Below are 25,669 nucleotides of genomic sequence, written 5' to 3'. Positions count from 1 at the left end.
TGCACTGTTGTGCCCAGCTCACATAATGGTTTTTAAACTTTCACATCAGTATTGTTAGAATTAGGTTTTCCTGAATTTTATTATTACTCTGTGTTTACACATTTTTTGATATTTATGAATGTATCCAAATGAATTAGCACATTTATTGAATATATTCTAAGTGTCAGATGTTGTGCTAGGTGAGGCATAAAATGAAATTAAAGGTCTCTACCCTCAAGTAACTCTCAGTATATTTGGGATAAATGATATATTTTGCCAGAACTGGGACATGGAGGAAAGGTGGAAATTATATTTATGGGGAAAGAAAGGTTATGAATTTACCTCATTTGGGAAAATGATCAGGAGCTCTTTTAGTACTTCCTACTCTTTTGGTAGGATGCAAATTTGAAAACACATCAGCATTTAGTTATACAAGAGCTGATATGAAAAAAAGGTCAGTGGTACCTACCTGTGTTTAAAAATCAATTCAATGAGCTGGGCGTGGTGGCACATGTCTGTAATTGCAGCAGGCTGGGAGGTGGAGGAAGGAGGATGGCAAGTTCAAAGCCAACCTCAGCATCTTAGTGAAGCTCTAAGCAACTTAGTGAGACCCTGTCTCTAGATAAAATATAAAAAAGGGTTGGGAATTTAACTCAGTGGTTAAGTCCAAAAGAAGAAAGAAATGTGTTTGATGTTAAAAAAAAATCATTAGCTTTCTGAAGAGCTTGAAGTACTTATGTTTCAGAGGTATTTTCCGAATTTGTAATCACTGCTATTTTCATAGTGCCTTGATGTCAACTATTATTTACCTGATGAAATAAATATTCAATTAAAAATCATTTAGTGGATGCTAATTCACAATAAGGGGGGATAGGGAAGAATAGAGTTTCTTTATATTAGCTAAAGGGGAATGAAGGGAGGGGAAGGGGTATGGGGGTAGGAATGACAGTCAAGTGAAACAGACATTATTACCTCATGCACATATATGACTGCATGACTGATGTGATCCTACAATATGTATAATCAGAAAAATGAGAGATTACACTCCATTTATGTATGATCTATCAAAATGTATAAATGCATTCTACTGTCCTGTACAACAAATTAGAACAAATAAATTTTAAAAAAAAGTAAAAAAAAAAAAAAAGGAAAGAAAATATAAATGGAAGAATTGCTGTTGTTAAGGTTAAGTCCTATATAACTAAAGCCTTGCTGAAGAAAGTTTAAAAATATCTCTCAATCTTTTTATGAAAAAAATTAACATTTGGATTGAACTCTGACATTCATATGATACTTCTAGTTGAATAAGGAGGGTATCTAATGAATATCCTGGGATTAAGATCCAACAAAAATAAATTTTCTTGGTATTGAAAGAACCCAGAAGAAGTGAAGAAATGGTAAAATTTCCTTTCTATGACCCACTTATTTATTATTAATTTTAGGAAAAAAGTATGTTTTCAGACTAAATGTTAGGATTCTGTTCTTAGAAATCCTGGAGGTGAGAGAGGGAAATTGGAGAGGGTAAGGAAAAGGTAGGGGAATTAGGTACTAGAAGTACAAAGCAATTAGAGTTAGATGTGATGTCAAAAAAACTATAAGAAGACTCAGTTTTAATTGTAAATTTTGAGCACCCCTTCTACAATGCTACAAGTAATTGAGGAGAGTGGAGGCCAGTGATTGAATCTGAAAGCAACAAAGTCTCAACACAGGCAGATGTGCCCTGGTTGATCCCTTTTGGTATATGGTACTGACATCCTATGGCACGATTTCTTTGTCACTTTTTGATTGGCCCTCGTGGGGGAGTGGGGAGCTTCTTTGCAATTGCTTACACATTAGACTGTACAGAATTTGTAAGAGAAAGAGACCTGGTATAAGCATCAGATGGTACGTGCTTTAATTTTGACTTTCCTAGGTGATCGGCCATGCCTATTGTTTACCTTCTTGATGCTCTAATTTTCTGTCATAAAATGATGATGTCACATAGGTTCACCAAAAGTTTATTGTGAAAACTACATACTTAGTACATAGGGTTATTGAGAAGGGCAGGAGAATTAAAGGATGCGGAAACACTGCAAAATGCTATAGAGTGTTAGACATTATCATTATAATTTTAGTGACCTATTTTCCAAACCTAAATTGGACCACATGGTATGAAAGAGGATTTTTGTGTCACTTCCAAGGGCAAGAGGCAGTCTGCAAAATGTAATTCAGATGCCAAAATATTGAAATTTCTGGCATATTTTGATAGTTTATGGGAGCAATGATAAAATATTTGAAATAATGACTGCTCAGTAAAATTCATGATGTGTGAGCACTATAATTATGAAATTTCTTTGTAAAAGGTATTTTATTTTTCATATAAGTGCAAGTTTCTTGATTTCACAGAATCCTAAAGCTGGGAGGAATTTTAAAGAGATTATGCTTAGTTTCCTGCCCTCAGTCTCAAGGAGAAATCCTGGGTAAAGATTTTGGGGGGAAGAAATTTTATGATCTTCCATAGTACAGTAGGTTTTTGTGTGTTGCGGGGGGGAGGGTACTGGTTGAACCCAGGTGTACTTTACCACTGAGCTACATCCCTAGACCTTTCTATTTTATTTTGAGACAGGATCTTATTAAGCTGCCCAGTCTGTCCTTGAACTTGTGATCCTCCTACCTCAGCCTCCTGGGTAGCTGGGATTATATGTGTGGCCACTATGCCCAGCTTGGGGAGGAATAATTCTTTTAGATAGAAGATTATTTTTTAAAGGATGATAATACAAAAAATAATTGTTAGAATTCTCTACCAGAAAGACTTGAAAACCCTTAAAGGCCATAAACATTAAATTTACCTCTCTCAGAATATGTTATATTTCTTGGAAGATAACTACAAAAATCTATTTCATTTGCTTTGGTTTAGTACCATAATGAGCCCATATAATATCAATACCATCAAATTATAATTAGGATTTTTAAAAATTAAATCATTTATTCCCTGGGATTCTTTGGTTTCTTAATGCACTAATGCATACAACCAAAGTAATAGTCCATTTCTCATAGCTAAACTATAAGAAACTTCGGTGTTTGTTTTCTTTTTTTCTTTCTTTCATCCTGCTCCACCTTTCTTGAAGGTTTGAGACTTATAGCTCGAGTCTTTATAAACCTTTTGTTTTCAGCTTTTGCAGTCATATATCAAAACATTATGGTATTTATTTTTATTTTCAGTGACAAGAAAAGGAATGTTTTAGAGTTTATTTTCCCTGACATTTATAGTAACTCGAAAATCATGGAATAGATCAAGTTTATATTGATCGTTCCATGAAACCTCTGAGTTTTCAGCAGGAGCCATAAACTAAACTGATGCAGTTAAGATGCTCAAACAATATGAATTTGGTGTTAATAATCCAGTTGAGGTTTCAGTTTTTATTCACATGTCTGAAACTTCTGGATCCCCTCCCCAGGGTTGGTTATGAAAGGCTGAATGGATTTGCAGCTGGACTAAAACAAACAAATCTATATCCTTGGCTGGAAGGTTGGTGCATGAATTATGCATCGATAGCCTTTGTGTGACTTCAGAATTTAGACAGAACTGAAGAAAGTGGCGCCTGGATAGGGACAGTGTACAAAACTGGATATGGTAGCCAGGGGTTACTGTGCCAAAGACTTTCTGACTTGTTGGCACAGTTCTTTCAGAGATTGAGACAAATAACACAGACCAATAGGATGGCTTGGATTTGGCTTTTAATGCTGTTGGGAATTAGTTTTTCCATGCAAGGTAAGTTTCATCCTTGGAGATTTCTGCTGCCAGACCACTGATGGAGGACCTTGATTTGTGTGCTTAGGGACTGTCATTCTTTAGTCAGGCACTTGGCCTCAGTGAAAGAAATTAGGTGTTAGGGAAGAGTGACGCCTCATTAAAGGAATCACTTTTGATTGAGTAGAGCAGCATTTAGCCCAGTCTCCTCAGTGGTATTCCTGAAGTTGTTGAGCTTATTATTCATATCGATCATATCATCTTTGTGCATTCATGAAAAGAATGTCTATTTAATGTGGACAGGATCAGCCATCAGAGAGAATAAATGCCTCACTAAAGCTTGATATGGCTGACTGTTGGCCTTGTGGATGGTAACATTGAATCAATCTGGCTAGATTTTTTTTTTTTTTTAAATTGCTGGTGCACTATACCATCACAGATTGACCCAGTTGGAGTTCAGAGCTTAAGTGGGTACCAAAGCAAAAAATGTAGCATCCTGTGGGTGGTTTGAAATGTCAGATTTGTTTTCATGGAGTCAGTAGTGTAATATCTTTTATTTTTTATGCCACCCCTGCTGAAATCTAAAGTCTTGAAATTTGCGAAAACATGGAACTCACACGTTGAGGCTATGCACGCTCTAACTTAGCCTTGGTGCTTTGTCTCAAGTACATAAATTATACATCCTAGAGTAATTCAGAAATGACAGCTTCTACGAGAATAGTGAAAGATTCTGTGAGCCACAGAGAAGGTTAGAATACATAGTTTTCCTCACTCAGTCTCAGAGACTCGTGATGCCCTGCCAGATAGACTGTTAAGGTACACATGAGCACTAAGATCATTAACACATGTATTCTCACATCTTGTTTCCAGATTGAGCAATTTATAAGTTATTAAAAATAAACACTTCATATAAAGAATTAGATCCATCCAGCTATACCCATTATTTTCAAATTTTGATACCTCTAATAACAGTAATAATAACTTACACTTATATATTGACTTATAGTTCATAAAGTGACTTCATGCATTATCCAAAACCTGGTCTGGCTAGTAACCTTAAAGTTGTTTGGTGCTTTCATGTTACTCATCAGAATACAATCATAATGACCTTTCATTTCATGGAGAAAGAATCTGTCGCCAATAAAATTTATAAAGCAAATTGTGCCTTGATCTTAAAAAATACTCTTGCAAAGAGGAAAATTTAAAAAGGGAGACCCTTGTAACCTATTCAGTTTTCTGTATGATAATGGTTGACAATCGAGAAATTATTTCTTTGTTGAGATTTTGCATTATCTGAGATAAGAGTCATGTTAAGAAACAATGCCTGAATCAGAAAGCAATTCTAATTTAAATTAATCTGAACCACAAAAAGGTTGATTAATTGTTTTCATTTTCAAAATCTTTTCTTAGCCTTTTCTTGTGCTTTACCTTACAATATTTTTGCATTAGTGTGGGATCCAGACTTTGCAGAAGAATATGGTAAAATATGACTTCCTATTCATAGACAAAACTGACAAATACCATTTTTTCTCATTATCTTTAAATTGCAAATGTCTGAAGGCCTGTCATAATTGGATGCGTCATTTTGTGATTTAAATGCATTACAATTTTTGAACATGATTTGAAAAAATGAACAATACTCTAGGGGAAGATGGGTAAAACTGACATTAAATGGGGCAGGGCAAACAATTCAATTTATGTGTTCTTTTCAAATAGTTATTGATTATAGAAATAAGTAGTAGCCTATGCTTCTCTTTCAGAACTTTGCAGAAAACACCATGAATGAACTCCTTGGCTGGTATGGCTATGATAAGGTTGAATTAAAAGATGGTGAAGATATTGAATTCAGGAGTTACCCTACAGATGGGGAGAGCCGGCAGCACATTTCTGTTCTCAAAGGTAATGACATTTAATGTCCCTTTTTTCATGTGACGGAGGATTAACTATCACAACCCTTTAGAACTGAGTTGCTTTGGGACTCCTTTTGTTGATTATGTCCATGGTCGATTTAACTATACATCTCCAGTAGTACTTTTCCATAAGCAGAACTTCATAGAACATAAGAGCACAACATAAAACAAAAATAGACACAACTTAATCTCCTAGCAATGGAAGAACTAGACAAGGACTCAGGACCTTAAGTGCTATGGTCCTGCCCACAAATTCATAGAAAGGAACAATATTTGCTAACCTCTAGTTTCCTGATCCCTTTGATACATTATCAATTGTCAGGGACTGGGACTTCCTGCTATGTGCAATGTTAGGTTTATATTTTCAGACTCTAGGATTCCATTAGTTTGGTAATCTTCCTTCCTTTTTCTGGGGTAGGAATTCCATTTTCATTTTGTGCTTGAAATTTTCTTCTTTCTTTCTGCCCCATACCCTTGAGTAGGGCAAGAAGAGGAGTAAGAGAGGAGTATAGGATTAGATCCTATAGGATTCTATAAGAATTTTCATTGAAGCCCAGCCAAACAGTGGAAAATACAGAGGATTTGGCAGAGTCAGATTTACATTGATTCTACCAGTGGACAACAGTACCAGTTATCTAAGGGGAAAGCTTGTATGAACACAGAATTTATAAACCTAAATTTGGAATGAGGGTTTGCTTATAAAAGAGGAGGAACATGTGAGGAAGCAACCAATTTGGAGAATTTTAATAAAATATAGGTAAAACTAATTGTGCATAGTCACTGGCAATTTGCCAAGTACTTGTGTTGCATTCAAAATCCATTGGTATAAACTACCTGCTGAAGCACTTTTTTTCAGTCCTTAAGATAGTATTTTTTTCTTCTTACACGCTAAGCAATGAAATGTAAATGAGCTGTCCTGCAGGCATGCATGTGGAATTGAATGTACGTGACAAATTTTATGTTCAGCTTGCTATGAAATTGTACATATTGTGTTACTAAGATAGTGTCATCAATTTCACTGTAAATGAAAAATGCAAGTCATGAGTTTAAATTCTATAGACTAATAGCTTGTATAATATTTAGCCTAGGTAATAATCTTTGCCCCTGGGGAATATGGAAAGAGAAAGTGCCAGAATATGTTATTATAGGAAAGAATTGTTTTCCATGGTTGAAGTTTTTTTTAAAAAAATGATTCACATACAGGAACAAAATGCGCAAAGTTTATATCATTGTAACTTTTCTTTATTTTCATTTTTTGTCAATTTTCGATGAGTGTCGTCGATACTTGGTGCCACAGCAATTTTCTTCTGAATCATCTGCTTCTGTCTTATTGGTTCAATAGATTGTATTATAGTCTAAGTTTACAGTTCAGTGGGATCTGGTCACAAAGCTGGGATGCACGCTTTAGGCTTTCCCTCTGGTAGCCAGAGAGCGATGCCTGCTATATATCACTTTGTATGTGGAAAAGGTTAATTGCCTCTCAATTTTCTATGGGATTTTATAGTGCTAAAATTCATCACCATGATTCAACTGGGATATTAGCTATCATAGTGGAGCAAATTATAAAGGAGCCCATTGGAAATTTATGGTAACAAGACTAAAAAGCTCTAGGATGGACTGTGGAGTTCAGGTAAATTTTTTAAAGGTTCACAAGGAAAATTTTGTTTTGTTAAATGATCATTTTACCTGGGAAAATAAGGAAAAATTTAAGTGCACTGAAAAAGTTCTTTTGACATATTGAATATAATGTTTTTTCTTTTGCAGAAAATTCTTTGCCAAAACCAAAATTACCTGACGACAGTGTTATTTCACCATACAATATAAGCACAGGCTATTCAGGGCTTGCCACTGGAAATGGACTCAGTGTCAGTGACTCACCTGCAGGGTCAAAGGATCATGGCAATGTGCCCATTATTGTACCTTTAATTCCTCCACCTTTCATAAAGCCACCAGCAGGTAAGCATCACTGGAGTTTCCAATGATAACCATTCACATAACTGTAGTATCAATAACTCTTTAGCGCTCAAATTAACTTAGGTAAAGACTATCTTAGGAACTTTGTAGTTGAGAAATGTTAGTGCATGTCTCATTTGAAGTATTATTGCTACAGCAGGGAAAGTCCCCTATTATTGCTTAGGCTACTGCTGCTTAGGTTCTACCACACCAGCTACAAAATAAAAATTATTTTCCTTCTCTGAATTCACTGATTAAAAACAAAGGTTTAAATGTTTTTAAAAATAAGATAAGTACAATGACTGATTGGCAATAAAAAAAGTAACTTTGAACTGAGCGGTATATAAGGAAAGTCTGGTTTTGTGGGATTTCTGAAGAAAGGGGTAGTTTTGTAAAAGGACATGTGGTAGGCATGTCCCTCAATATGCCTTCATCTAAACCCATTCAAGAACCTAGCTAGATTATGCACTGTCTCCACAGAGTTCTTTCTAATTCCTGGAAAGCTGTCTTTGAGAGCTTAAAAAAGATGGAGATCTGAATTTCACTTGCATGAAAATGTAATCAGTTCTTTTATACTTCCAGAAAATTGGATGGCAGTGTATTAGATCTGGATGGCAATGAGCTGAGCATTATGATATTGTAAGCTTGGCTACAGATATGTTTCACACAGAGAAAAAAGTTAAATAATATTGTATCTGGCTTGCTAGAAAATGTTGGAATTATGTTAATGTGCTTAATTGTGATACTGGTTATTTTTTCTGTGTATTGGATTGAACAATGATAAATACTGAGTTACAATAATAGTACTTACAATATTCTAAAGCTAATGCCTATATTTTTATTAGGGAAGTTAGGTCTTTGGTTATGTTTCCATAAACAGATATAAGTTCCTGGGCTTATGTTATAGATGCATTTACACTGTTTTCTAAGTGTTGCTCACATTTTCCATTTTCTTTCATGGTTAGAAGCACATTCTCATGTTGCTCTACTACATTTTAGCAGTAAAAGTGTCCTTTCATACTGAAGTCCTTAGATATGTCATTAAAATCCATTTACCTGTTAAAATCACTTATAATTGTGTTTCTCTACTGTACTCATGACTAATATAATTGGTATATCATATAAAGTTGGATTAGTGTTCCTATTTTCCTTTGGTTGGTTGGTTTTGATTTTTGGTCCTAATTTCTTTCCCAAGCACCAAAGACATATTTTACACAGGCCAAGTTATTTTGTAATTGTAGCATTCATGTTTGGATGTGTGTTTCATGGCTTCGGTAAGAGGTGATGCTGTTGAGTGTATCACAAAGGAGTATGACTAAGTGATAAGAATATGGGCTTCCAATTCAGAAAGTTTGGTTTTCATTCTGGGTTTTGTCAGTAGCCAGCTTTGTAAATATGAACAAGTTACATAAGTTCTCCTCTTTTTTTCAGTTTTCCCATCCATAAAAGTGGGGGCACAGTCCTACCTCATGGGGGCGTTGTGGGAAATGTATGTAAAGGCACCTAGCATAGTGCTTGCCTAGTGCTAATGTCATTTAGCAAACACCATGCCTTTCTATTTTTTCAGTCTTTATTCTACCCTAGAGTTATCATGCACATAATTTGTGCATAAAAAGGTGTGCATCCAAATGCAAATTTGTCTCTAAGATTTATTTGCGCAAAGCAAACAGCTTTAGAAATTAGCATAGCTGAGGCTAACATGAATTTGGCATGCCAAAAAACCTGCCCTGGAGTTTCCTGCTGAGCCAGCCACGTGGAATTCAAGCACACAGCTCCTATTTAACTCTAATTCCACATCAGATCAGGAAATAAATATGCAAAGGGATAGAGGCCAAAAACTGAGCCTTGGAAGTCTTAGACATAGGAACTCTGAGGAATTAGAAGCCAGAGTAACCAAACACCAGTGGTTTTATGTTGTCTACCATGGAATGCCAAGGCATTCATCTGTGGAAAACAAAAAGTAGGGAAAGACATGTTTAATTTTCCGTAACTGCTTTAACCTTGACCCCCTCCACCTTGAGGGGTTCTACAAGACAAGAGAAAGATATAGGAAGGTTCTCTGCTGTCTAGGAGCTTACTGTGTTAGTTTCTAAACTGAAACTTACCGGAGAGATGAATTATTTTTTTTAGTCATGCCATCTAGGGCAGGGATCACCAAACATTTTCCATAAGGGGCCAGACAGTACTTTAGGCTTTGAGGGGCATGCTGTCTCTATCACTATAGACTCTGAGGTTGTAGCAGGAAGGTGACCATAGATAATATGTAAAACAGTGCATGCGGCTGCATTCCCATAAAATTTTATTTACCACAAAGATAGTGGGCAGGGTTTGACCTAGGGGCCATAGTTTGCTGATGCTTTTGCTAGGGTAAGATTAGCCAAGTCTCACGATAACAGGGAGATGGATATAGTTTTAGAGTCAGACTGTGTATTTGACAAGGTGTGCTGTGTAATATTGTGATGAGGGTTCAGCAAAAAGGGCAGATTATGTAGTGAGCACTGGCACACCAATATTTGTTGAAAAAAATGAATGAAATGACTGATATGCAAATCTTATTGTACACATGTTAGACAAATGGTTCACTGAGAAAACTCTGGTATTTTGTCTGGGTTAGTGCCAACCTGTCTGAGTTTAACTACATCTTTCTTGATATAAAGCAAGGATTCCATTGCTCTTAATTAAGTCAGTCAAGTTCACACACTATCCAGAAACTTTTACCTCATTGATCATTTCAACTCTTCCTTTACTAAAATTTTAACCAGGGTCGTTAGTCAGGGTGATTGAGTCAAAGTACCCTCCCTATCATGTTAACCATAGGCAGGTTAACATGCATTCCTGAGGGTAACTGATAAAGGGTACATTGGCCAGAAGTTAATGGTCCTCTGCTAATAAGACCCTGAATAATTTGGCAATGACTGTCATGCTAGTGTCTACCTCTTAGGATAGAGAAGATGAGGATTGCATGCATGCTTTGGATTCCTGTTATAGTTCAAATTATTCCTGTTGTACTGTAAGCTGGTGATGTAAGAATGCTAATAATACCTTATATTTGTGTTTAACCCTTTACAATTTATGAAGTTCTTTTACATTTTTTATTTTATTTAGTTTGGTCTTTACAACAACTCTAGGAAATAGCATGTTAGATATCATTAAATAGAACTTAAGCTCAGATAGGTTAAGTAGCTTTCTCAAGTTAAGGTGACTTCTATGTATTTGAGCTGAGATTATTAAGCTGAGACTGGCCTGGAATTTGTGATCCTCCTTCCTCTGCCTTCTGAGTAGCTGAGATTCTAGGGGTGCCCCACTACTATGTACTCTACTCTTTTTTAAGTATAAAGTTCCATTTTCAGCATATTTCTATAAAGCTTCCCTAGACTTTGTCAGAATAACAATGCTTATTAATATTCTATTTCCAGGTCCCCCAGTGGCAGGATACAGCTTCTTCTTGCAAAAGGGTATTTTTAAAAGTTCATATCTTTTGGGAGACTTGCTCTTACCTGAGACTCTAGACTTCTTTAGCCCTGATTATCTGTGGTTCTATGAATGTGATAGCCTGGTGGGGGTAAATCCTAGCTTGGGTTTTCAAGTGCTTGTCACCATGAGGGAATTACTTCTCTTCCAGGGTACCAGAGGGCTCCGTCTGGTCAGGCACTGGTTTCCTTGCAAAAGTGTGTTTCATGTGCTTGGGCAGGCTCACCACTGGAACCCCTCCATGTCTTGGCAGCCAGTGGGCCCAGTGGAATACTCATGATTGGGAACACAGTGATACCACATTTGCTTGGATTTCCACTCCTTTGCACAGCTGTGTACAAAAGTGTGGGTGTAGCTTACTTCTGGGCCTAGGGAACTGCTATTCTGGCCCACCCTCTTTCCTCTGGAGAAGGGGAGCTCCCTATGTCTTGGTGATTGTCACAGCATTGACCTTGCTTTGACCTCACATATGTGTGTCCATCTTTGAGATTAAACTGCCCTTCCCCCTCAGAGACAACCTCTGGTCCTCGGTGTACTGTTTGTGACATCACAGGCGTTACTATGGTAATAGACTTGTTATAAACACAGAATAATAGCCCTGATTTTGCTTTTCTTTTTTTCCCTATGCAGTAAGGGAATCACCATGATTCTTAAGTAACAATCATAGACTTTTCTGCAGAATAAAGCTTCAGAGCAGCCACTTGAAAAACTGCTATGAGAATACAGAAAATAATGAAAAGCATTGACCAACACTCTTTTTATGCAAACATGCCTTTATCCTTTTAGTTTGAACAGATGTGAAAACCTCCTTCCTTACTAATTAAAAAAAAAATCACATCATGAACAGAGTCTGAAGTGGCAAAAAAAAAAAAAAAAAAAATATATATATATATATATATATATACATATATCAGTGAGTTTTAAAAGATTACTCAGGTTAATTGCATTGTCACCTTGCTGTAATTCTTAGAGGTTTTAATATGGACCCAGTTCTTTGGGACTTCATTCAAAGAGGATTGTGCTTGGAAATGACTTTTGGTATGGATGGTGGTGGGGATTGTGCTATAGTGAGTCTCCACTGAAACCCTGTCACTGCCCGGTTCCTCTGAGGCTGGACCATTGAAGTAAAGCATTCAGAAGGGATTTCTAAATATCAATCTTTTACAAAGACCTTTTAATGGTCTTTACTGCTTTACAGGTGTAATAGCACTGGACTCCATGGACACACATCTGTTTTCTGCAGTGGTTAGGCAGGTTTGAGTCTTCCCATCTTGTCAACCTCTAGTCAGAGGGACCAAGGTTGACTGTGTCCCAGTTGGAACCAAATAGAAGTTTTTTTCTCCTCTTTCCAAACTTGCTCCACAATAGTATTCTACTCCCAAGAATTAAAGAAAAAACTCAATGAAACTATCTGTGTAATTATTTTTGTTCACAAGATGAAATGAAGCTTTTTTTTTTTTGAGGTGAAGCTTCACTGCTGCAGAAATCACTGTGTATCTAGGAAACCACATTGTAGATTTGATTCTTTTGACAGGTTTTCCCAGAGGCTTACAACTTGCCTGTTCTGAGTCCAGAATCTCTAGTAAATTCTTGAGATGGAATGTGAAAAAAGGATAGAATATACTTTTATTGATGCATTTTTGAATAAAATGTCTTTTGCCTCTGATGATAAGTGCCCTTATTCATATTCCTCACCATGTGCCCAAGGGTGAGGGAAAAGGGAGAGCCCATTCACACTGCATGCCCAGGTTCATGCCCAGGCTCAAGTGTGAGAAGATGAGCTCAGGCTCCTAAGGCCAGCTTGATTTCCTGTGTGCAGGAAAGTCTGTCCTTTCTTTGAAAACAATGACCATTTCCTGTCCTCCAGGATGGTTTGCATTCAGTGATTTTTTTTCCCAATTTGTGTTCAGGCATAGTCATGGAAATATGATCTATTTTTTCAGGCAAATCTTGAAATTCCTAAGAAGTTATAAGAACTGGACTCCAAGGAACGATTAGCTTAACTGAGAATATGGAAACACCCGTGTGATCTGCTAAGCTCTATGTATATAACTGAGGAACCCACAGTTAATAAGCATGTTACTTTTTGGCTCTTACAAGTCTTCCATGGAGTTGTTACTTGCAGGGAAGTGGGAATCAGAATGTGGTTTGCATTATAGTCATTATTTATTTTATCTGTTATTCAATATTCTTGGGGCTTGCATATGAATGATGTATTCCAAATAACCATTGAGAAAACAGGATTTAATCAAAATTGCTTTGGCGTTTGTTTATTTGTTCAACTCTTAAAATATGATTATTAAATAAAATTACCTAGAGTTAATGGGATTTGGATGACTTACTATTTATGTACCAGATATATTTCTCAAAAAATTAAAAAGAGGTTCATTGAGCTCTCAGTTTTCCAAGTCACTTAGGATAGAGATAGGAGGAATTATGATGAATGGCAGGAATAGGAGCAGTTAATAACATGATATAATCTCATCATAGTTAATAATTTCTTTTTTTTTTTTTTTTTTTTTTTTTTTTGCAGTTCTGGGGATTGAACCGAGGGCCTTGTGCTTACGAGGCAAGCCCTCTACCAACTGAGCTATAACCCCAGCCCCAATAATTTCTGAATAATTCTTATGAGCCAGGCAATGTGCTAATAAATTATACCATTTAATTTTCACAATGAGTCTAGAAGGATGCGTTTGTTAACCTTATTTTACAGATGAATAAACTGAGACACAGAGAAGTTAAGCAACATGCCTGAGATCACACAGGTTATAAGCGGCAGAGTTGATCTTTGAACCTATGTGTTATTTCCCATATTCATAACCACTGGATTATCTAAAACACTACATCAATTTTTCAGTTCATTAAGTATTTATTGAATGTTCCTTACATTGTACTAGACAAATAAATACAAATATATATCATTATACCTGATGACTAAGAACTTACAGTATAATTAGCATATAATCAAAACATCATTTCAGCTTGATTTTAGAATGTACGATATAATTTCATCTGTATTTGGAGAGTGCAGTGTGGAAGTACAAGGATCATTAAAAGTAGGGTAGTTGGGTGCTGTAGAACACACCTGTAATCCTAGCAACTCAGTTGGTTGAGGCAGAAAGATCACAAGTTCAAAGCCAGGCTCAAAAACTTAGGGAGGCCCTAAGCAACTTAGCGAGACCCTGTCTCAAAAATAAATAATTAAAAAATAAAATAAAAAAATAAAAAGGACTGGGTATGTGGCTCAGTGGTTAAGTGTACCTGAATTCAATCCCTGGTACCTTAAAAAAAAAAAAAGTAAGGTGGCAGAAAATCTCTAGGCAGATAATCAAGAACCATTATATTATTATACAGTTAAGGAAAAATGGTACCTGAAATACAATATAGGCTAGAAAGATAGTCATGTGAAATTCAAAGTAATAATAATTAAAAAAAAAAAGGATCCCAAGTGAAACTGTAATATGTTAATATGTTTTCTTTTTTTATACAATTGAAGTTCTTAAAGTATCAGGTAAATTTTAGTGTGTTTGACCACTCTTAATTCTAGAAGAAATGTGTAATGGTTGGTAGCATGAGATGGTAAAAAGACTATCAGAGCAAAAACCAGGAAACCTGGGTTGTTAATGCCAGCTCTGCCATTTATTGCCTATCTAATCTTGAGTAAGTCACTTAGCCTCTTTGATCCTTAGTTTCCTCATCTGCAAATAATGTGGTTAGCTTAGGTGATCTGTTATTTTCCTACATTTATAAAACCCTAATTTTGTGACTTCTATAGTTAATTGTTCACTTGATTTTATTATTTGAAAGGGATATTTTAATATGCCTTAATATGTACTTCTTAGTTGATTGAACAAATTTAAAGCAAACTCATCTATGACTCTAAGTATAGCAGTCAAAAGTCCAGTGGGAGATTTATGCCACTTAGGGCAACTTTCAATGATTGTTCTTAATTACTCTGAATGAGTATGTTGAAATAATAGACCTAACTTTGTTTTTTAAAGATGAAAAGTGCTAGAAATATGAAGCGTAACAAAATCCATATGTTACTAAACCTAATCATTCATTATTATTATTTTTTTTACATTAGATCTTTATGGTTATACCTAGTAGTTGGGTTCATCCTGACAAACTCAGACAGGCATGGAAATTGAATTCAGTTCATGATAGACCTAATCATTTTGATGTTACACATCAGCAGTGATCACTGGAAGTAATTCCTAGAATTTCTGTAAAAGAGAAGTCACATTATGTTTAGCTAACTAAATCAGGAAAATGAAGAAACAGAAACATAAGTAGTCCTACATCTATTAAAGAAATCAATAATTAAATTCTGTTCATGAAGAATATTCTAGACCTAGATGGCTTCAGTGGTAAATTCTATGAAACATTTAAGGAAAAAATAAAACTGAACTTGGAGAAACTCTCTTAGGGAATAAAAGAAGAAGAAATACTTTCACTCATTTTATAATCCTGGCACAACATTGATCGTAGTATGTGCCAAGGGCATTTTAAGTAAGGAAAGTTATAATTTAATGTAATTGAGTTACATTAAAATTGAAAACTTCTGTTCATCATGAACACTGATGCAAAAATCCTGTACAAAATTATAGCAAACTAAAGCCAAGTTATATGCAAAAGGATACTAAATCACATTTAATTTGGATTATTTTTTCTAGGAAGGCAAGGTTGGTTTGGTTTAAACTTTAAAAATTAGTCAATATAATTAGCCAAATTAATAGAATAAAGGAATATTTTAAACAACCTTAGTAGATACAGAAACATAATTTGATAAAATATAACACAATAAATAATAAAATCTCTTGGAACAGTAGGAGTAGACTAGAATTTCCTTAATCTGATAAGAGATGCACAAAATACCCACAGCAGACATTATGTCTAATGAGGAAATATTGAAAGTGTTCAGCTCAAGATCAAGAACAAGAAAAAGATGAGTATCATCTTTCTATTCAATTTTGTACTGAAATTTACAGAAAATATAAAAAGGTAATTACTACATTTTAAAGAGTTTTGTAAGGTAGAAATGCCATTTTGAACGGATACCCAAATATAATCTACAGGTAAATTGTTGTAATTAATTAGTATATTTAACAAATCTTTAAATATAAATTGATACTCTTAAATCAATTGTTAAGTCTATACAGTAGCAAAAAACAATTTAAAAACAAAGCTTATGGCACATGCCTGTAATCCCAGTGGTTCTGGAGGCTAAGGCAGGAGAATTGCAAATTCAAAGCCAATCTCAGCAACTTAGTGAGGACCTGTCTCAAAAAATAAAAAGGGCTGGGGATATATCTCAGTGGTTGAGTGCCCTTGGGTTCAATCCCTGGTACCAACCAATCAACCAACCAACCAAACTAACAACCCCCCCCCAAAAAAAAAAAAACAAATGAAGCTTAAAAATGCTACTTAAAATAGCAATTAAACTTTCAAATACCCAGGAAATCTAATAAAATATGTGAAAGCTTATTTCATCAAAAACTATAAATATTGCTCAGAAAAATTAAAGAAGACATGCATCAATGGAGGAACATATCATGTTTATGGATTAGGGACTAAATATTCGAAAAAGAAGCGTATTCTTCCTAAATTAATCTGATGAAAATCCTGCCATGAAATTTTGTGGAAATTAAAAGATTGTTTCTAAATTTTACATGGAGATGCAAAGGGGCAACAATATCCAAGACAATCTTGAAGAGAAAAAAATTGGAAGACTTATATGACTAAGGCTCAAAGTTTATTATGAGGTTAGAATAATTAAGACATTGAAGTAGAAATTCAGGTGTATACAAATAAGTCAATACAACAGAGTCCAGAAACAAAAATAATCAGATCTTTGATTTATGACAAAGATTTCAGCAAGTTTAGGCTGCCATAACAAAATTCTATAGATTGGGTGGTTTAAGCAACTCAAGTTTACTTTTTGATATTTCTGGAGACTAGAAATCAAGATTAGCTGCCACCAGGTTTGGTGTCCGGTCCAGGTGCTTGCCTTGGGTTGTAGATGACTGTCTTCTTGCTCTTACCTCATGTAGTTGATAGACAGAGTAGACTTCGTGGTGTCTCTTCTTATAAAGACACTAATCCCATCATGAGAGTCCCACCCTTGTCTAACTCTCATCAACCCCCAAAGGCTCCATTTTCAAGTACCATCACATTGGGCATTTGGGCTTCAACAGAGGAATTCTGGGAACGCAAAGATTCAGTAGATGATAGCAAAGTGACAGTGTAGAGCTACCCATGGGGAAAGGATCATCTTTTTTTTTTTAAAGTAATGAAAATATGATTTTATATTCTTATCATACTTATTCTTGTTTTTAAGCTTTCAGATAGTTCATTACATATAATATTGTGACAAGTGTACATCACAGTAGATAACAAAACATGAAACTACCAGATTTAAGAAAATAATCATGTAGACTTTCTCTTTGAAAAATATTTTTATTTGCTCTTTTTAGATACACATGACAGTAGAGTGTATTTTGACATATTATACATACGAGAAGTATAACATATTCTAATTAGGATCCCATTCTCGTGGTTGTACATGATGTGGAGTTTCACTGGTCGTGTATTCATATATGAACACAGGAAAGTTATGTCCCATTCATTCTACTATCTTTCCTATTTCCATCCCCTTCCCTTCCTTCCCCTTTCTCTAATCCAATGAACTTCTATTCTCCCCTCCCCTGCCTCCTGCATTGTGTGTCAGCATCCACATAAAGGCTAATCTTTTCAATAAATGTGCTCATGGAATAAAATGTGTTTTTTTACTTCACACCATTCACAAAAATCAATTTTAGATAGATTATTGTTTTTTTGCTTTGTCTTTGCAGTAGTGGGAATTGAACCCAGAGACATTCTGCCATAAAACTCTACATCCCCAATCCTTTTTGTATTTTTAATTTTAAGATAGGGTCTTGCTAAATTGCCCAGATTGGCCTCAAATTTGTGATTCTCTTGCCTCAGCCTCCCAGGTAGCTGGGATTACAGGCAAGTGCTGTCCCTCCCAGCCTGGATTATTGTTCTTAATGTGACAGGTGAAACAATGGAGTTTCTAGAAAAGAGCCTAGGAGAATATATCTGTGGTTAGGGTAGGCCAGTATTTCTTAAACTATGCACAAATAGTCACTAGTATGAAGGAAAAGATTGATTAGATCAACCATATTAAAATGAAATATTTATAGAATAAAGTATTTCCGTTTACAAAATATCTTTTTAAAGACTAATGGCAAGTCACTGAATAAAGATTTTTTTTTCAATTTAAGTGCTAATTTTTTGTTGTTAATACTTACGTATATTTTTCATAAAACTTACAGTTGAAAAAATCATGTTTATATATTCAATGTATGAAAAACTTAGTTAAATGTTTCTAAACAATTGAGTTGAATATCCCTTTATAATTTAAATTTAAAGTAATTAACATTAAATAGTATTAAAAATTTAGTTCTGAGATTATACTACTGACATTTCAACTCAATATCCCCTGCACCACTACTACCAACAAAAAAGAATGTCCAGTGTAAGGCCGCTCAGGGTCATATGTACAATTTTTATGCACATTTATAATGTCTCAATACAAGGTTCATTTAAAAATATATAAAGCATTCATATAAGTTGGGTGCAGTGGCACACATCTGTAATCCCAGCTACTGGTGAGGCTGAGACAGGCAGATTGTAAATTCAAGGCCAGTCTCAGCAACTTAGTAAGACCCTTGTCTCAAAATAAAAACCAAAAAGGACTGGGGGGGATGTAGCTCAGTGGTAAAGCACCCCTGAATTTGATCCCCAGTCCAAAACACAAACAAACAAAAATAACCATTATAAATAAAAAGAAAACCATCCGATAGAAAAATGAGCAAAAAAGCATAAATAGGTACCATCCAGTCGGTCAATAAATATGTTAAAAGTTACTCTATTTCACTCAGCATCAGGGATACAAAATTTAAGATCAATGAGATAACACATTAGAGTGGTTAAAATAAGAAAGGCTAACATTACCAAGTGCTGAGGAAGGTATGGAAAAACTAAACTCTCACACATGGCTAAATTAATATAGGTACTCTTGAAAGCTTATTGGCAATATCTATTAATGCTGAACTTAACGTGTATCTTAGCATTTGGTAATTGCATCATAGATTTGCACTTGAAATAAATGTGTGTACTTGTGAGCCAAAGACATAGAAGAATCTTCATAGTAGCCATTAAACTCGATAACTAAAAACTGGAAACAACTCAAATGTTCATTAGTAATAGTTAAGATGGACTCCTAGGGGTTCCTCAGATGGGCTTAGGTGGGCAAATGTGGGCCTTGAAGTGGAATGTGAAATTGTGTGCAAATCATCTATGCATAAATTAGGGAAAATATGTGCCTTTTTCTCAAAACAATCCTTATCTCACAAAATGTGAAGAATCCTTGACATTTTAACTCCTTATAACTTAAGCAACTAAGTCCTATAATGTAATTTTGACATTTTAATCCTATATCTTGCCTATTCATAGCTATCTCAAATCAAGCAAAATATTAAAAATCCCATCATTCTTTATTATGAAGGCATTATCTTGTTAAATGCGAATGAATCATGGTGAAGCCTAAAAATTAAATTGTAAGCATAGGCATGAATATTCCCCATAGTGGTCTACTTGAGTGTGACTTTGGGTATGGTACAAAATGGAGAGAAATTGAGGATACTGAGTGGATGACAAAAGGAGAATTCATGATATTTCTACATCCATGATTCTGTGGGTCACTTTGTCCCTCAGGGAACATTTGGCAATATCTGGAGACTTTTTTTGTTGTTACAACTGGGAGAGGGAGTGTCACTAGTGGACAGAAGCCAGGGATGCTGCTGAACATCCTAAGATGCACAGGACATCCCGCAACAAATGATCCAGCTGAAAATGTCTGCAGTGCTGCACTCGAGAGTCTGTTCTGCAGTGATGGCAGCCCTGTGTAGGGACACCGCTGTGCTCCACTCTGAATCTTCTTGACTGTATCTGTTATTCTGCAGCTTGCTGTAGTACTTTGACCAGCTTGGGCATATGCCTTTTGAAAATGTCCTGCCTTATGAACGTGGCATACATCTCTAGCTCCCTGATGGGGGACTTCTCTGACTTGCCAGCATAGGCATCCCGTGCATGGCAATCAATCATTCATACATATGCCAACTGAAAGTGTGAGGGAATTAACAGACTAGATCAATGAGGAATGAGACCCAATGAATAAATTCTACCTTTTATCCCCTTGGGAAATAGTTATGCAATACATTTCATACACTCCGAAGATTACCTGTGTGATTAAACACCAGCCTTTCTTAGCAGTGGCCAACCCAGTAACACAGCCTTGCGCTGTCTCTTCCTCCTCCTCAGGTTCATTCCTCTTGTCTTTCTTTCCTACTTCCCAGAATCATATGCCCAATAATCCACCCACATACAAGTCTTTGTCTCAGATTCTGTTTTCTGGGACACTCAGAATAAAAATACCATGTGTGTGGAAGTCCACAGAGAAAGACCAGAAGTTAATGGAACAGAATTTGAAAAGTTAGAAAATGAATATTTATCTTTTCCCTTTAAAGTTCAGCATAAATATATAATAAAAGAGTAAAAAAGAGAGTACCAGATTCTTAGTGGTGCAAATATTGTGGTCCTCAGAAAGGGCCATTTCTAAAATAGTCCTATCATCCAAAGCAACTCCTTAGCTTCTTATGGTAAGGGTAAGGGACAGCAGAAGGAGAAAAAGTGAAGAAATTTGGTCAGAGATTCAACAAAAAGGAAAGGAAAAAGAATACCCTTTGCCTGTGTTCCTTTAAATGGATCTTGTTATCTTCAGGGAGTTAGAATCCTATAATTTTATTTAGAAGGAGCCTATGAGTACATCTAATTAAACTTCTGTTTTACAGATGAAGAAAATGAAATCTAGAGAGGCTAAATGACCTTCTCAAGGTCACTCAGTTACATTAATGGTAACCCACTTTTGAAGTGGGAATATCATCTGATTATGGATTCTGAATCACATACTCCTGTGATCCTGAAGGCAGCCTAGAACTTCTTTTGACATTATCTAAACTCTTTTTGAGATTAACCTAGCTAAGATCATACTTTCAGGATCCCCTGCCTCAGGTCTCCAAGAAGATAAGAGGTTACCGTGAAATAAGAGGAAATGTCAGCTGTGCTTTCCCTTGTTTACTAGAGGATGTCCGTGTTTCTGGTTATTCTAGGGACAATCCCAATGCAATTCTCAAAAGTTCCTATTAAGTTGAGAAGACTTTGTGAACTTGGCTGAGTAGAAATAATGATCCCATTCTGTTCTGAAGCTTTTCACTGGTATTTCCCTCTAAACCAACTTTGTTCTGAGTGGTTACCAAAGATGGCACCCTTGGCTAGTGAGGGTCCTGCTTTTCCTCCTTCTTAGGTTGAAGCCCCGGTTCAGACATTTCATTCTAGTGAACAAGGTAGACATGGTTCCTGTCTTACCTAGCTCAGAATTTGGTGGAGGAGATAGACATAAAACAACAACAACAACACACCTCAATCAACTGAAGATTATCACCTCCAGACTGCTAAGATCTGACCAAGTTTGGAATCAGGGTAGCCTCCCCCATCCCAGGATAAGATTTAAGATATAATAAAAAGGACTGAACTGGTTAACAATTTTTGGGGTCGTGGGTGAGGAAGCAGCACACGTAAAGGCTCAAGGTGGAGAGAACCCTAAGGAAGGACCAGAAGCCAGAATTCTTTAGTTAGACAGACTGAGATGCTGACCTGGTCATGGGGGCTGCTAAGACCATGCCAAGAAGTTCCATCTTCATTTTGAGGGCAGTGGATGCTGTTGAAGGGTTTTGAACAGGTGAGGGCAGTGATCAGTTTAATGTTTAGAATTCCCTGGATACAAAGTAGAAAGAATTAACTGGATAGGAGTGTTAGGAGGCCACTTGTATTATGAGCAGGAAGTATTGGTGGCTTCACTAGGATGGAGAACAATACAATCTATGCCTGGCACTAAGTAGACTGGATGAATATTTATTGACTGAATGAATGGGTACATTATAAAAATATTTAGGAAGAACAGGTGATTATTCAGAATGTGAGAGGGGAGAGGGAGGAAGAATGCAGCTTTGTGCCAACAAACAACTGGGCAGATGGGAAACAAAGTAGAGGGGGCTGTCTGAGGGGTGTATGTCTAAGCGTAGTTTTGGACACGACTTGCTGAGATGTCTGGGAGGCAGCTGGACATAGCAGCCATGAGCTAAAGTAGATAAATTATCTTTTTTAAAAAACATTTTATTTATTTATTTTTTAATTTTTACAGACTGCATTTTGATTCATTGTACACAAATGGGGTACAACTTTTCATTTCTATCATTGTTCATGATGTATATTCATACCATTTGTATAATCATACATGGATATAATGGTGTCTGTCTCATTCCACCATCTTTCATACCCCCGACCCCTCCTCCCTCTCATTTCCCTCTATGTAATCTAAAGTTCCTCCATTATTTTCTCACTCCCCACCCCCCACCCCCATTATGTATCATCATTCACTTATCAGAGAAAACATTTGGCCTTTGTTTTTTGGGGATTGACTTATTTCACTTAACATGATATTCTCCAATTCCATCCACTTACCTGCATATGCCATAATATTATTATTCTTTATGGCTGAATAATATTCTATTATGTATATATAACACAGTTTTTTATCCATTCATCTGTTGAAGGGCATCTAGATTGGTTCCACAATCTAGTTATTGTGAATTGAGCTGCTATAAACATTGATGTGGCTACGCTACTGTAGTATGCTAATTTTAATTCCTTTGGATTTAAACTGAGGAGTGGGATAAGTGGGTCAAAAAGTGGGTCCATTCCAAGTTTTCTGAGGAATCTCCATACTGCTTTCCAGAGTGGCTGCACCAATTTGCAACTCTACCAGCACATTATCTTATTACTAAAATTCCAGCCAGTTTGTCTTGGTTTTTAAATAATGCTTTTCTTGCTTTTAGATACTATATAAAGCAGCTTTAGTCCTAATATGCCACTATTTGTATTTCTTTGGAGATAGCATCCCTTGAGTCATGACAGAGGCTCAGGTTAACTATTCTAATAACAATAGACTTGCTGGTGCACACTTTTGACTTGACTCCCTCATCCCTAATCACATACATTATGGGCTGGATGCTGAATGGACTCCGGTCACAGAGGGATGAGAGGTTCAGTAGAGAACCTCCCTACTGCAGCATCATTGTCCCAAAGCATCTTAGATTATTCGGAGGGTCAGATTCAAGGTTCAGAGACAGGAGACCAGATTTTACGTAGCCTCTGTCTTCGGCAGCCACCCAGTGAATAGGAATTATTCAGTCTGTTAAGAGCAGTATTACTCTCCTTTTGCCTAATTGTTGATTTCTGCCATTTTCATTAGGATTTTTGCAGGAAAAGACTTGCCTGCTCTGTATTTGATGCATGTAATAGACACTGTGGGACTTTGTGACCACAGATGTCTCTGGTCAGTCTGACAACTGGTAGGTGTCTAGCACTGACCACATGGCTGTCTTTCTGCTCAGTACAGACAAAGGAGGGTCCTGGCAACTGAGGATCCAATTCTGGGCAAAAGAGGAAAACCTTCCTGGTAATTAATGATCCACATGGAAATGCTCATGCCTCAGTGCTAATGCAGGGCAGTGGAGCAGCATCCCCTGTGGAAACTTCTTCAGAAGTTCATTCTCAGGAATCTTCTGTGAAAAAACATGTCCATGGTCAAATTTGTGAAATACAGCACACTTTATGTCCCACTTAAAGATTCTTAACTACACACTGGTGGAACCAAGATGTCCTGTGGTAAAAAGTCTGTTGTTTAACTTTGTTTACCCTTGGTGTTTCTACATATTTAACCATGGAAGTCTTTTTAAAAATAATACCCAGTTAGGAACCCCATGAGATGAGTGTGTGTGGAATGTGCTTTGGGAAATGGTGCATGTAGGTCTCTGAGTTTTCCTTACTCTGAAGGTTTACCTTTTCCCCTTCCCACTCAAGTTTCTTAGGGTGAGAATATAGACTCTCCACAGCAAATGTGGAGATGCAGAGACCAGGTTGTTAAAGATCCTTACAAGGACCCCCTTTACTGGCAAATGAATGCAATTATGGGGAGATATTCAAATCCATGTCAGGGACCCAGAGCCACTTGTGCTTGGTAGTGTCATGTTAAAGAATCGAAGCTGAGTGTGGTATTCAAGAGAGAATTGCAGATTGGATGTTCCTTATTGGAAATGCTTGGAACCAAAGGTGCTTTGGTTATCTTAGATTTTGGCATATTTGCATATATGTATTAGAATATCTTGGGGATGGAACCCAAGTCTTAAAATGAAGTTCATTTATGTTTAATATACACCTTGTGCTCATAGCCCGAATGGATTTTATATAACGGTTTTAGTTAAAGCACTGGTGTTTTGACTCTTATCCATCAGGAGTTTTTCACTGCGGCATCTCCTTGACCCTCCAGAAGTTTTGGATCTTGGAGCATTTTGGATTTCAGATTTACAGATTAGGGATGCCCAACTTATACTACTTTGTGACTTTATGGTCTCTCTTTTTATTTGGCTGCTTTGTTTCAGTGTTGGGAAGATAACGTGGGGAAGGGATACTGGATATAAAGCAAGTTCATTTTGTTTTAATTTGATTCTAATTCCACAAAGAACTGACTGGACTTTTCTCTAGTCTGCCTTTGACTAGAAATATAAGAAGATGAATTTTCTATAATTTGAATTGTTCTGGGGTCAGCTGCATTCCAACATTTAGGTCTTTGTTTAGTTTCACTGTTAAGTCTATCTTCTGTTCATTTCCACTGTCAGGACTTCATGCCTTCTCTCCCCTTCTCCTGTGCATTCCTCCATCCATCTATCTGCTTATTCATTCAGCATGGTCCAAGCACTGTTGTGTGCAAGGCACTGAACACACATTGGTGAATGGGACAAGGACCCCACTCTCATGTTCCTTATGAGACTTCTAGGTGTGGAACTGGATTCCAACCTTTCTGAATTCTGATCCATCCTGCTGCAGTAACATTTCTCAATACACCTCTGATCCTGTCAGATGCTACTGAGAAATACTCAGGAGTTTCTTCTTTCCTGTGGAATAAAGATAAGCCCCACACCCCCGTAGCCAAGCGGCATTCACTGAGCTCCTTGTTCAGGCCCATGTACACTGGTCTAATCTCCGACTTCCCTTCACACAGTCTTGGTCAGGTGCATGTCTTTCAGGATTCCTGCCCACCCTAAGCCTGTTTGTCACTCTCTGGCTTAGGGGAGTGCAACTCTCTCTGTCCTTTCCTCACGAATTTCCTCCCCCTGCAAGTCCTTCAAGATCCCACTCAGATGTCTTCAACTCTCCACCAGCTCCACCGGCTCTCAGAAGTTCTCTTCTTGCATTCTACCTGTCCCTTGATGAGCCACTTTCCTACCTTTTCTCTGGCAAGGGCCCATGTCCTATTCAACCCAATATCCTTGACCACTTACCTAGCACAGGGACCTGTGTGTAAATGTTTAATTATTTCTGGAATCACATGCTTTCCATCTCTACCTATCTCTAACTACATAGAACACATATATAAATAATT

The 25,669-nt window shown here is 36.5% G+C and overlaps 1 protein-coding gene across 1 annotated transcript in view; it reads left to right on the top strand.

Moving 5' to 3' along the window:
- Sobp (sine oculis binding protein homolog) overlaps positions 1 to 25,669 on the top strand; it is a 158,907-nt gene that overhangs the window by 8,128 nt on the left and 125,110 nt on the right. The window contains 2 exon segments of the mRNA XM_047558312.1: positions 5,470 to 5,608; positions 7,384 to 7,575. Coding sequence (XP_047414268.1) covers positions 5,470 to 5,608; positions 7,384 to 7,575 — 331 coding nt within the window.

Source organism: Sciurus carolinensis, chromosome 7 (assembly GCF_902686445.1).
Source record: "Sciurus carolinensis chromosome 7, mSciCar1.2, whole genome shotgun sequence".
In the NCBI taxonomy this organism is placed as follows: domain Eukaryota; kingdom Metazoa; phylum Chordata; class Mammalia; order Rodentia; family Sciuridae; genus Sciurus; species Sciurus carolinensis.
The sequence above is the reverse complement of the archived record's forward strand: the minus strand, read 5'-3'. Positions and strand labels throughout refer to the sequence as shown.